General features: G+C 41.7%; 1 protein-coding gene across 4 annotated transcripts in view; it reads left to right on the forward strand.

Moving 5' to 3' along the window:
* The window catches only part of LOC128689246 (peroxisomal N(1)-acetyl-spermine/spermidine oxidase-like), a 504,316-nt gene that overhangs the window by 412,886 nt on the left and 77,497 nt on the right, over window positions 1–13,933 (forward strand). For all 4 annotated transcript variants that reach the window (XM_070086437.1, XM_070086436.1, XM_070086438.1 and 1 more), the window contains exon 16: window positions 5,027–5,135. In XM_070086437.1, coding sequence (XP_069942538.1) covers window positions 5,027–5,135 — 109 coding nt within the window. The remainder of the gene's footprint in view (window positions 1–5,026; window positions 5,136–13,933) is intronic.

Consider the following 13,933-nt stretch of genomic DNA (forward strand, 5'->3'; position numbering starts at 1 on the left):
GTTGGTGGATGAATTTGGTAGGGTATGTAAAAGAAGAAAATTAAAAGTGAATACAGGAAAGAGTAAGGTTATGAGGATAAAAAGATTAGGTGATGAAAGATTGGATATCAGATTGGAGGGAGAGAGTATGGAGGAGGTGAATGTATTCAGATATTTGGGAGTGGATGTGTCAGAGGATGGGTCTATGAAAGATGAGGTGAATCATAGAATTGATGAAGGGAAAAGGGTGAGTGGTGCACTTAGGAGTCTGTGGAGACAAAGAACTTTGTCCTTGGAGGCAAAGAGGGGAATGTATGAGAGTATAGTTTTACCAACGCTCTTTATATGGGTGTGAAGCATGGGTGATGAATGTTGCAGTGAGGAGAAGGCTGGAGGCAGTGGAGATATCATGTCTGAAGGCAATGTGTGGTGTAAATATAAAGCAGAGAATTCGTAGTTTGGAAGTTAGGAGGAGGTGCGGGATTGCCAAAACTGTTGTCCAGAGGGCTGAGGAAGGGTTGTTGACGTGGTTCGGACATGTAGAGAGAATGGAGCGAAACAGAATGACTTTAAGAGTGTATCAGTCTGTAGTGGAAGGAAGGCAGGGTAGGGGTCGGCCTAGGAAAGGGAGGGAGGGTGTAAAGGAGGTTTTGTGTGCGAGAGGCTTGGACTTCCAGTGGGCATGCGTGATTGTGTTTGATAGGAGTGAATGGAGACAAATGGTTTTTAATACTTGACGTGCTGTTGGAGTGTGAGCAAAGTAACATTTATGAAGGGATTCAGGGAAACTGGCAGGCTGGACTTGAGTCCTGGAGATGGGAAGTACAGTGCCTGCACTCTGAAGGAGGGGTGTTAATGTTGCAGTTTAAAAAGTGTAGTGTAAAGCACCCTTCTGGCAAGACAGTGATGGAGTGAATGATGGTGAAAGTTTTTCTTTTTCGGGCCACCCTGCCTTGGTGGGAATCGGCCAGTGTGTTAATAAATAAAAAAAATAATACCTCACTTAACGACGTACTCTTTTTCTGATGACTCAGACTTACAATGGGCTCTCTGACCAGTATGCATACCTAAATAATGTATATTAGAGCTGATTTCCTCTATTCTGTTTACAGTGGACCCTCGAGTTTTGAACTTAATCCGTTCAGGAGCTAGTTCTAAAGTCGAAATGTTCGAAAGTCAAACCAATACATGTATTTCCCATAAGAAATAATGGAATACAATTAATCCGTTCCAGAAACTCAAAAATATTCACACAAAAAAATACATTTTATAGAGATTACATTTTAGTTTTAGATACACGCAACAGACATAGTACATAGTACAATTAGTAATAGATAAATAAACATTTAAATAAACCTTTATTGAAGATTGTTGATGGCATCTGGAAGATAGGGAGGAGTGAAAGAGCACTTATTGTTTGGAATGGGAATCCCCTTCTATAAAGACTTTAGGTAACAAGTCCTTAACTCTTTCAGGGTTGAGAGGCTCTCTCCCAGACCCGTTCTCAGGATTGAAAATTTTTTGGAAAAAAAAAAAAAAATATTTTTTCTTATGAAATGATAGAGCATATTTTTGTGAATGTTATAGTCCAAAAAAAAAAAATTGTGGAAGGGAGCATGGGGTTGTGTAAACAAGCTGGCAGGCTGGCTGGCAGGCTGGCAGGTTGGCAGGCAGGCAGGCAAGGTGGCAGGCAAGGTGGCAGGCAAGGTGGCAGGCAGGCTGGCTGGCAGGTTGGCAGGCAGGCAGGCAAGGTGGCAGGCAGGCTGGCTGGCAGGCTGGCTGGCAGGCTGGTTGGCAGGCAGGCAGACAGGCAGGCTGGCAGGCAGGCAGGCAGGCTGGCAGGCAGGCAGGCAGGCAGGCAGGTAGGCAGGCAGGCAGGCGGGCTGGTTGGCTGGCCGGCTGACCGTCCGTCCGTCTGTCCGTCCGTCCGTCCGTCCAGGCAGTCCAGTCAGGACCGGCCAGATAGCCACCACCATTACCATCAACGAATACCATCCACCATCACCACCATGGTAGCTTATTTCACAGCCGCACTTAATAAACAAGCACCAAACACAATGAATTAATTGTGAAATGTTTAAATGATCAGCAGGTTAGTGTTCACTCAAGCATCAACAAAGCCAGACTGGCTCTCGAGGGGATGTGGGCTGGCGGATAGGTCAAGTATCTGGTGGTTCGAAAGATGGGTAGAGTTCGATACTCGGAACAAAATTGGTTCGAAAAAAGAAGTCGAAACTTGAAATGTTCGATAGTCGGTAAGTTTGAAGCTCGAGGGTCCACTGTATTATAATATACAGTATGCTACTGTATAAACATTTAAAAATATACTAAAAATGTTATTAATGGTGCAAAGGTGATATTAAAACAATATCAGAGATGGTTGACACAGACCCACCACCATTATAGTATGCTCCTACTTAGCAACAAATTCGTTTACTGACATGGTCTTAGGAACGGAATTGTATCGTTAAGTGAGGAGAGGCTGTATATTAGAGGAAGAGTATGATAATGAAGAGCAGTTGAGGACTGTTGTGTCACAGTTCTCTACTACATTGATCTTTTGTCATTCTTACAGGTTGAACTGAACTTGCTTTTTGATAATTTCTAAAGCCTATCATAGAGCACGAAATAAGTTATGCCAAAAGTAGAAGTTTTTGTCTTCCTCGAAGACCCAGTGAGAGACTCAACTTCTTTCTGGAGGGAATGTAAAGCAGTGTAAGTCAAGACTTGGGAAAAAGTGGTTTTAAATCCCTCACAGGTAGCAATTGTGACTCTTTGAACTTGCTCTCAAAAACTCACAAGAACTTTTGAAAGTTAGGACAAAAGTCATAAAAATAAAAATAAAAAGGTCTTGTAAAGAGCCATTCCATATCACCCTAGAAGCTGAGTCAAAACCCTTCATTATTTCAGCACTGAAACATTAAAGAGTTAAATACAAAAGTCTCATAACATAAAAGCGGTACAAACATATCAGATGTGTCACGAGTGTAACCAGATATAAACGTGTAAATAGTTCATTACCACTGTAACTAGTTGAGCTATCAAAACTTTACAGCCCAGTCCCTGGACCCATTATGTACCCCTGCAATATTTTGACTACTTCCCATAGGATGGGTATGGGGTATATAATAAAGATATAAAACTAACTAATGACTGAAGCTGCTAGATTATTATGCTCACAAAAGTAGGTAAACCTATAAGAAGAGTGATGGATGGTACAGTTTGTGAGGTCATGGATTTTCACTGGAGAAGAAGCCAGAGATAATGGTCTAGTTTCTCTCAGTCTCTGTGTCACCAGAGAACCTCTCTTATGATGCTTTGGTCACTACTCTACTTTATTAAAGTTTTCCTATAAACAGTGTTGTTAGGTTACTGGTTCACCTACACACAGTGTTGTCAGGTTACTGGTTCATCTGCACACAGTGTTGTCAGGTTACTGGTTGTTACGAACATAATCAGTTGGTCCCTGGGTTATAGTGCTTTTCGTAACAAAATAACAAACTTAGTACATCTAAGGGTCTTCACTCAGAGAGGAAAAGGAATTTTCTTGGTTTCTTTTTAATTTATTAATAATCATAATAATCACTTAAATCCACCTTCTCATATTTTACACTATGAGTAGAATACTTTTACCATTTCTCATTAAAACAACACAGTACTAGGTCAATTATTTACAAATGGCTCTGAGTGAGTCACGAAATATTAGTACATGTACATGCACAGGTGTTGCCTAAAAACTCCAACACATTAATAGATTTCTTATAATAGGGTTCACTTTACAATAAACTCTCTTACACTACAGAGGCTTGCTCACTTAGCTTCACTTTCTCCAAGAGCTTCTTAACCGCCTTCTCCAACCAAGATAAGTCTTAGCAATGAGTTCCCGAAAATTCCTGGGATTTTCTAGGGAGGCGAATGGTGGTTTTAGAGGTGGATACTCCCTTAGACCCTTCCTAGTCCAGAGGAAGGTATGAACTGCACAAAGTGAGGCTTTACCAGCCCACTTTGTCTCGGTCGGAGCAGGGGTTGAGCAGCTCAAAACACCTACTGGTGCTTGGCCAGGTCGCACCAGCAGTTGACACTAATTAAACGACCTACCGATATACAAAGCTAAGTAATACGACCAGATAATATTATAAAGTTGAGTAAATCCATTTTAGCTACTAATGGAATTACTCCTGAATATAATATTAAGTGAAATATCAAAAATAACATATAAAAGTATACCATTGTGATAATAACAAGTAGAAACAGTCTACTTAAAATGAATAAAAGGGTGTAACACTGGTTCACCTACACACAGTGTTGTCAGGTTACTGGTTCACCTACATGCAGTGTTGTCAGGCTATTGGTTCACCTACACACAGTGTTGTCAGGTTGCTGGTTCACCTACAGCGGTGCCAGGTTGCTAGTTCACTTACATGCAGTGTTGTTAGGTTGCTGGTTCACCTACAGTGGTGCCAGGTTGCTGGTTCACCTACACAGTGTTGTTAGGTTGCTGGTTCACCTACAGTGGTGCCAGGTTGCTGGTTTACCTACAGAAAGTGTTGTTAGGTAACTGGTTCGTCTACTCCGTGTGCAGGTTGTTAAATGCTCATTGGCTCTGTACAGTGATTGTTAAACGCTCTTTGGTTCTGTACAATGGTTGTTAAATGATCAATAATTCTGTACAATGGTTGTTAAATGCTCGATGGTTCTGTACAGTGGTTGTTAAATGTTCGTTGGTTCTGTACAACGGTTGTTAAATGCTCGTTGCTTCTGTACGGTGATTTCATAGGTCATGACAAGTGAAGGAGTTAAGGCATTAAAATATTCTTATCTGGCAGTGAAAAGTTACATGCAACCTTAATGAATTTCATCTATAGTTAAGATCCTCAACAAACCAGTGACTGCCTAAAAAATATTTATCGATAGGTTAACAACAGTTACCCTCATGTTCATTTGAACAAGGCATAGATTTTTTTTTTTTTTTTACTAATCCCCTTTCAGAATGTTTTTAGAAGACACTAGTTTGAAGTCATGTTTATGATGCAAGTGAACATTACAGAGATGGTGATGAATATGAAGCTCAACATGTGATAGTGACATCTTCTGTTGGTTACTTGAAGAAAAACACAAACCTGTTTTCTCCTGCTCTTCCTAAAGTACTTCAGCAGGTGAGTGTTCCATTAAGAATGTTTGTATCTAATACAACCTTCTAAATACAGTGGTCCCTCGTTTTTCATAGTTCTCGGGAATCATAGATTTCGGAAATCATAGGGATATTTTCGTATAAATATGGGCTCGCTAATCATAGGTTGACTTGTGAATAGTAGTTCGTCCGGGAAGCGTACGCACGGTGTGAGCCGGGGCGGCCTCCCTACCCAGCCAGTCTGGCATTGTTTACCAGTGAGCAAAGGTCCCCTCACGTGCTCCTACGAAATATTTCATAATATTCCACTCATTTTAGTGCTTGCAAGTACTAAATAAGCTACCATGGCTCCAAAGAAAGCTCCTAGTGCCAAGCCTGTGGTAAAGAAGGTGAGAAATATGATTGAATTTAAGAAAAACATCATTGAACAATATGAAAGTGGCACAAGTGCAGCAGAACTGGCCAGGATGTATAAGAAACCCTACACAGCCATATGTTCCATGGTGGCCAAGAAAAAAGAAATCAAGGACACTGTTGTTGCAAAGGGGGTAACTATGCTGACAAAAATGAGATCACCAGTACTCGAAGAGGTTGAGAAGTTATTATTGGTGTGGATAAATGAGAAACAAATAGCAGGAGATACTCTTATGACTTCGATTATTTGTGAAAAGGCTAGGCAGTTGCACGACAATTTGGTAAAGAAATTGCCTGCAAATAGTGGTGATGTGAGTGAATTTAAGGCCAGCAAAGGTTGGTTTGAGAGATTTGAGAACCGTACTGGCATACACAGTGTGGTAAGGCATGGTGAGGCTGCCAGTTCGGACCACAAGGTGGCTGAAAAATATGTGCATGAATTCAAGGAGTACATAGAGGCTGAAGGACTGAAACCTGAACAAGTGTTCAATTGTGATGAAACAGGCCCCTTTTGGAAGAAAATGCCAAAGAGGACCTTCATTACACAGGAGGAAAAAGGTAATGCCAGGACACAAGCCTATGAAAGACAGGCTGACGCTCATGTTCTGTGCTAATGCTAGTGGGGTTTCAAAGTGAAGCCATTACTAGTGTACCATTCTGAAAATCCCAGAGTGTTCAGAAAAAACAATGTTATGAAGAGTAAATTGTGTATGTTTTGGAAATCTAATAGTAAGGAATAGGTCACGAGGGAAATTTTCGTTGAGTGGTTCAATTAAGTGTTTGGCCCTAGTGTGAAGAATTACCTCCTGGAAAAGAAATTGGATCTCAAGTGCCTGCTAGTAATAGACAATGCACCTGCTCATCCTCCAAACTTGGATGATCTAATTTTCGAGGAGTTTGGGTTCATCACAGTAAAGTTCTTGCCCCCGAATACCACTCCTCTCCTCCAGCCCATGGACCAGCAGGTCATTCCAAACTTTAAAAAACTCTACACCAAAGCAGTGTCTCACAGGTGCTTGACTGTGACCACAGACACTCACTTGACCCTAAGGGAATTTTGGAGAGAACACTTCAGCATCCTCCATTGCATAACCCTTATAGGTATGGCTTGGGAGGGAGTGACTACCAGGACTTTGAACTCTGCTTGGAGAAAATTGTGGCCAGATTGTGTCGACAAGAGGGATTTTGAAGGGTTTGGGACTGACCCTGATGAGCCTATGTCTGTTGTTAAATCAATTGTGGCACTGGGGAGTTCCATGGGGTTGGATGTGAGTTTGGAGGATGTGGAAGAGTTGGTGAAAGACCACAACGAAGAGCTCACCAGTGAGGAGCTGCAAGAGCTTCAGCAGGAACAGCAACAGATCGCAGCTCAGAATCTTGCTGCAGAGGAGGAGGAAGAGAGATGGAAGAAGGTGCCTTCTTCAGAAATTAAAGAGATTTTTGCTATGTGGGGTAAAATGGAAAGCTTTATGGAGAAACATCACTCTGACAAGGTTGTTGCAAGCCATGTACAGTGACAAAGTCTTGGGCCATTTTAGGGAAGTGTTCAAGAGATGCCAGAAACAGAGCTCTCTCCACAGTTATTTTGTGAGACAGGACTACAGTGACTCTCAAGGTGGTCCTAGTGGCATTAAGAAACAGAGAAGAGAAGCAACCCCAGAAAAGCAATTGGTACCTGAGGTGTTGATGGAAGGGGATTCCCCTTCCAAACTATAAACAATCCAATCTCTCTCCTCCTCCAGTCTCCCATACACTAAGAAGAATCTCCAATAAAGGTAAGTGTTATGCTGTTAATGTTTCATTCATCATTTCCCATTGTATTGTTTATGTACTACATCTATATTTCATGTAAAAAAATTTTTTGTTTTAATACTTCTGGGTGTCAGGAACGAATTAATTATATTTACATTATTTCTTGTGGGGAAAATTGATTCGAAAATCGTAGATTTCGATAATAGTAGCAACTCCAGCAACGGATTAACTAGGAAAAATGAGGGACCACTGTACAGTACTATAGGTGGTATTATTATTAGTATTAATATAGTTTTAAATTTTATTAAAATCTTTTTACACGAGTGATTTTATTAAATTTTAGTTTTATTAGCCTCATTTTAACCAAAGTTATTTATACAGTGGACCCCCACCTTACGATGGCATCGCGCTACGTCAAATCCGCCATACAATACATTTTAATGCAAAAATTTTGCCTTGCCTTACGCGATTCATCCCGGTCTGGGACGCGTCCCACGTGTGGCCTGAGCTCGCCTCAGCTGCCCCATGGGTGCCAGTGTTTACAAGCCAGCCAGTGCGGTCACATCCTATCCATGCATACAATCAGTACATTTCATATTATCACAGCGTTTTTAGTGATTGTACCTGCAAAATAAGTCACTATGGGCCCCAAGAAAGCTTCTAGTGCCAACCGTGCAGTAAAAAAGGTGAAAATTACTATGGAAATGAAGAAAGAGATAATTGGTAAGTACGAAAGTGGAGTGCATGTCTCGGAGCTGGCCAGGTGGTATACCAAACCCCAATCAACCATCGCTACTATCGTGGCCAACAAACCGGCAATCAAGGAAGCTGTTCTTGCAAAAGGTGCAACTTTGTTTTCGAAACGGAGATCACAAGTACTCAAAGATGTTGAGAGACTGTTATTGGTGTGGATAAACAAAAAACAGATAGCAGGAGATAGCATCTCTCAAGCGATCATATGTGAAAAGGCTAGGAAGTTGCATGACGATTTAATTAGAAAAATGCCTGCAACTAGTGGTGATGTGAGTGAATTTAAGGCCAGCAAAGGTTGGTTTGAGAGATTAAAGAATCGTAGTGGCATACATAGTGTGATAAGGCACGGTGAGGCTGCCAGTTTGGACCAAAAAGCGGCTGAAAAATATGTGAAGGAATTCAAGGAGTACATAGACAGTGAAGGACTGAAACCTGAACAAGTGTTTAATTGTGATGAAACAGGCCTGTTTTGGAAGAAAATGCCAAGCAGGACCTACATTACTCAGGAGGAAAAGCCACTCCCAGGACATAAGCCTATGAAAGACAGGCTTACTCTCTTGATGTGTGCTAATGCTAGTGGTGATTGCAAAGTGAAGCCTTTATTGGTGTATCACTCTGAAACTCCCAGTGTTCAGGCACAACAATGTCCTCAAGGCTAATTTGTGTGTGCTGTGGAGGGCAAACAGTAAGGCATGGGTCACTAGGGACTTTTTCTATGACTAATTACACCATGCATTTGCCCCCCAATGTGAAAAATTACCTAATGGAAAAGAAATTGGACCTTAAATGCCTCCTGGTATTAGACAATGCTCCTGGTCATCCTTCAGACTTGGGAGAGCGACTTTCTGGGGACATGAGCTTCATTAATTAAGCTCAAGTTTTTGCCTCCTAATACCACTCCTCTCCTGCAGCCCATGGACCAGCAGGTCATTTCAAACTTCAAAAAACTCTACACAAAAGCTATGTTTCGAAAGTGCTTTGTAGTGATAGTGACCTCAGACACTCGATTGGCTCTAAGAGAGTTTTGGAAAGATCACTTTAGCATCCTCAATTGTGTAAACCTTATAGGTAAGGCTTGGGAGGGAGTGACTAAGAGGACCTTGAACTCTGCTTAGAAGAAACTGTGGCCAGAATGTGTAGACAAAAGGGATTTTGAAGGATTTGAGGCTAACCCTGAGAAGCGTATGCCAGTTGTGGAATCAATTGTGGCATTGGGGAAGTCCTTGGGGTTGGAGGTTAGTGGGGAGGATGTGGAAGAGTTGGTGGAGGGGGAAAATGAAGAACTAACCACTGATGAGCTGCAAGATCACCTTCAACAGCAAGAGGCCAGACCTGAGGAAACTGCTTCGGAGGAGGGGAGAGAGAAATTGAAGAAGTTGCCTACTTCAAAGATTAAGGAAATGTGTGCAAAGTGGCTTGAAGTGCAAACCTTTATGGATGAAAATCACCCTCACACAGCTATTGCATGTCGTGCTGGTGACTATTACAATGACGATGTTGTGAACCACTTTAGACAAATCATAAAGGAACGGGAGGTACAGAGCTCTATGGACAGAGATGTTGTGCGACAGAGGTCCAGTGACTCTCAAGCTGGTCCTAGTGGCATTAAAAGAAGAAGGGAAGTAACCCCGGAAACGGACGTGCTACCTAAAGTCCTAATGGAAAGGGATTCCCCTTCTAAACACTAACAACTTCCACACTCTCCCCTCCTCCCATCCCATCAATCATCACCAGATCTTCAATAAAGGTAAGTGTCAGTTTGTGTGTATTAAAATTAATATTTCATGTGGTAAAAAAATTTGTTTTTTTCATACTTTGTGGTGTCTTGCACGGATTAATTTGATTTCCTTTATTTCTTATAGGGAAAATTAATTCACCTTACGATAATTTCATCTAATGATGAGCTCTCAGGAACAGATTAATATCGTAAGGTGGGGGTCCACTGTATAAGGATGAGCATTATTGCTTGTGCCAAGTTGTTGGGTATAGTTGTATTAACCCTTTCAGGGTCCGTGCCGTAGTTCTATGGCTTTGAGTTGTGGGTCCAAACCGTAGAACTACACCAAAATTCTAGCAGCCTCAAATTTAGCTCGAGAAGGCTAGTATGCCTACACCTAAGAGAATGGGTCTGAGTGGTCAGTGTGCTCACTATAGAAAAAATCTGGACGCCTGCATGGCATTGTGGGAATGCCGCCAAAGTAGTGTTCACCATGCCTGGCGGCAAGGAAGCTCTCACTCCCCTGGCGAATTCTGACTCTCCTCTTCCCAACGTATAGTTCTAAGACTGATGGAAATGGAGCTAAAGAGGAATTCTATGGTTTTGAACCATATTACCTGGATTTACCTGGAGAGGGTTTCGGAGGCCAATGCCCCCCGCAGCTCAGTCTGAGATCAGGCCTCATGCTGGATCAGGGTCTGATCAACCAGGCTGTTACTGCTGGCCGCACGCAAGTTGACGTATGAACCACAGCCTGTTTGGTCAGGTACTGACTTTAGGTGTCTGTCCAGTGCCTTCTTGAAGACAGCCAGGGGTCTATTGGTAATTCCCCTTATGTATGCTGGGAGGCAATTGAACAGTCTTGGGCCCCGGACACTTATTGTGTCATCTCTCATTGTACTCATGGCATCCCTGCTTTTCACCGGGGGAATGTTGCATCTCCTGCCGAGTCTTTTGCTTTCATAGGGAGTGACTTTCGTGTGCAGGTTTGGTACCATTCCCTCCAGGACCTTCCAAGTGTATATTATCATGTATCACTCTCGCCTGCATTCGAGGGAATGTAGATTTAGGACCTTCAACCGTTCAAAGCAGTTTAGGTGCCTTATGATACTTATGTGTGCCATGAAAGTTTTTTGTACACTCTCCAGGTCTGCAATGTTGCCAGCCTTGAAGGGGGTCGTTAGTGTACAGCAGTATTCCAGCCTAGAGAGCACAAGCAATTTGAAGAGAATCATCATGGGCTTTGCATCCCTGGTTTTGAAGGTTCTCGTTATTCATCCTATCATTTTCTTAGCGGATGAGGTAGATACATTGTTGTAGTCTTTGAAGGTGAGATCCTCCCAGGTCCGTCACATTACTTTTCTGCTCTATTGTATAGTTAGAATTTGTTGTATTCCCTGACACATTTTTAATTTCTTCAAGTTTAACATATCTGAGTGATTGAAATTTCTCCTCGTTGAACTTCATATTGTTTTGAGTGGCCCATTTGAAGATTTGGTTGATGTCCACTTGGAGTCTCACGGTGTCTTTGATGGAGGTCACTGCCATGGTAATCTGGGTGTCATCCACAAAGGAAGACACAGAGCTATGGCTTACATCTCTATGTCAGAAATGAGGATGAGGAATAGAATGGGAGTAAGCACTTTGCCTTGTGGAACAGAGCTTTTTACCATGGCTGCCTGAGACTTTACTCTGTTTACTATTACTCTTTGTGTTCTGTTTGTCAGGAAGTTGTAGATCCATCTACCGACTTTAACTGTTATTCCTTTATCATGCATTTTGTGTGCTATTACACCATGGCCACACTTGTCGAAAGCTTTTGCAAAATCTGTGTATACTACATCTGTGACGAATGGTTTTGAAAAACCGACAAGTTGAAGAATTGAGACACTTATGCAACACATGGGAATCTTTATTGAAGAAACGTTTCGCCACACAGTGGCTTCATCAGTCCAATACAAAGTTGAAATCGGTAAGGAGAGGAGAAGTTTGAGGTAATCAGTCCCTCAACCTGGAATCGATGTGTTCAGTCCATCACTCTTGTAGGAAATGCAGCATAGGGCCAGAGAGGTGGCTTATATACTGGAGAACGGTGAGGTGAAGCAGGAGGAGGCGGGATCACAGTGGGACCTGCCACTAGTGTAAGTAGGTCATCGTCCAAAGGTTGGGCAAGCGTTGAAGTCTTTGTACCAAGATCCCATGATGTTGCAGTGTCTGACAGATGTGATGAATGGTTTTGAAAAACCGACAAGTTGAAGAATTGAGACACTTACGCAACACATGGGAATCTTTATTGAAGAAACGTTTCGCCACACAGTGGCTTCATCAGTCCAATACAAAGTTGAAATCGGTAAGGAGAGGAGAAGTTTGAGGTAATCAGTCCCTCAACCTGGAATCGATGTGTTCAGTCCATCACTCTTGTAGGAAATGCAGCATAGGGCCAGAGAGGTGGCTTATATACTGGAGAACGGTGAGGTGAAGCAGGAGGTGGCAGGTCCCACTGTGATCCCGCCTCCTCCTGCTTCACCTCACCGTTCTCCAGTATATAAGCCACCTCTCTGGCCCTATGCTGCATTTCCTACAAGAGTGATGGACTGAACACATCGATTCCAGGTTGAGGGACTGATTACCTCAAACTTCTCCTCTCCTTACCGATTTCAACTTTGTATTGGACTGATGAAGCCACTGTGTGGCGAAACGTTTCTTCAATAAAGATTCCCATGTGTTGCATAAGTGTCTCAATTCTATACTACATCTGTATTTTGTTTATCCTCAACAGCATCCAGGACCTTGTCACAGTGGTCCAGTAGCTGAGATAGGCAGGAGCGACCTGCTCTAAACCCATGTTGCCCTGGGTTGGGTAATTGATGGGTATCTAGGTGGTTGGCTATCTTGCTTCTTAGAACCCTCTTAAAGATTTTTATGATGTGGGAAGTTAGTGCTATCGGTCTGTAGTTCTTTGCAATTGCTTTACTGCCACCTTTGTGGAGTGGGGCTATGTCTGTTGTTTTTAGTGTGCATAGGATGATCCCTGTGTCCATGCTCCCTCTAAATAAAATGCTGAAGGCACGCAATAGGGGCTTCTTGCAATTCTTGATGAACATGGAGTTCCATGAGTCTGGGCACAGGGCAGAGTGCATGGGCATGTCATTAATTCCCTCTTCAAAGTCTTGTGGAGTTAGAATAATATCTGAGATTTTTGGGATGACCAAATTTTGGGTTTCGTTCATAAAAAATTCATTTGGATTGTCGACTCTTAGTCTGGGCAGTGGCTCGCTAAGCACTAAGTCATATTGGAACTTTAGTATCTCACACATTTCTTGGCTGTCATCTGTGTATGTCCCATCCCGCCTAAGCAGGGGTCCAATACTGGATGTTGTTTTTTACATAGATTTGGCATAAGAGAAGAAGTATTTTGTTTTTTTTTTAATTTTCTTAATGGCTTTTAATTCTTCCTGTGATTCTTGTCTCCTATAAGATTCCTTCAGCTTAGGTTCGATATTTGCGATTTCATTGACTAGTGCCTCCCTTCGTATTTCAGATGTATTAGCCCCACTCAGCAGCTCTGTGACTCTTCGCCTTCATCTGTATAGGGAACATCTCTCTCTCATTTACATCTTCTCTTTATCATAATGGAATGTGTCTTGAGCAGGTCTCAAGAACCACAGAATTAATTTTTTTTATGTGTTTTTATTAGTCCATACATGTAAGTTAAAGATGGATTAGTGGAAGTAAATTGTTTAATTAATTCATCTTTGCCTTTTAGTAGAAGTTTTATTGTTTTATTGAAATTGCTGTTAACGGTTTCTAAGGGATTCTAAGTTTAGAATAGGTTTCAGTATCATCTAAGAGATTATTCATTTTTTCTTGGTAATCATTTTCTTTCATAATTACTATTGCATTTATTTTATCTGCTTTGGTAAGGCGCAAATTTTTATTATTGTTAAGTGTATCATAAGACTTAAAGAATCTTTGAGGGCAATTGGGAATGTTTTGTTGTAACATAGAGTTATATACCATTCCCTTACTAATATTAATTTCATCAGTGGATAAATCAGAAGATTTTTCAAAGTTGCAAAAGCCTTTTGCAATTTCAACATTATTAAGTTTTTTTGAAGTTGCAAAACTTAGACCAAAACACACAAACCAGGTAATCCAATCAGACCAATTATTAGCTCCATAGGATC

Source organism: Cherax quadricarinatus, chromosome 18 (genome assembly GCF_038502225.1).
Source record: "Cherax quadricarinatus isolate ZL_2023a chromosome 18, ASM3850222v1, whole genome shotgun sequence".
Classification (NCBI taxonomy): domain Eukaryota; kingdom Metazoa; phylum Arthropoda; class Malacostraca; order Decapoda; family Parastacidae; genus Cherax; species Cherax quadricarinatus.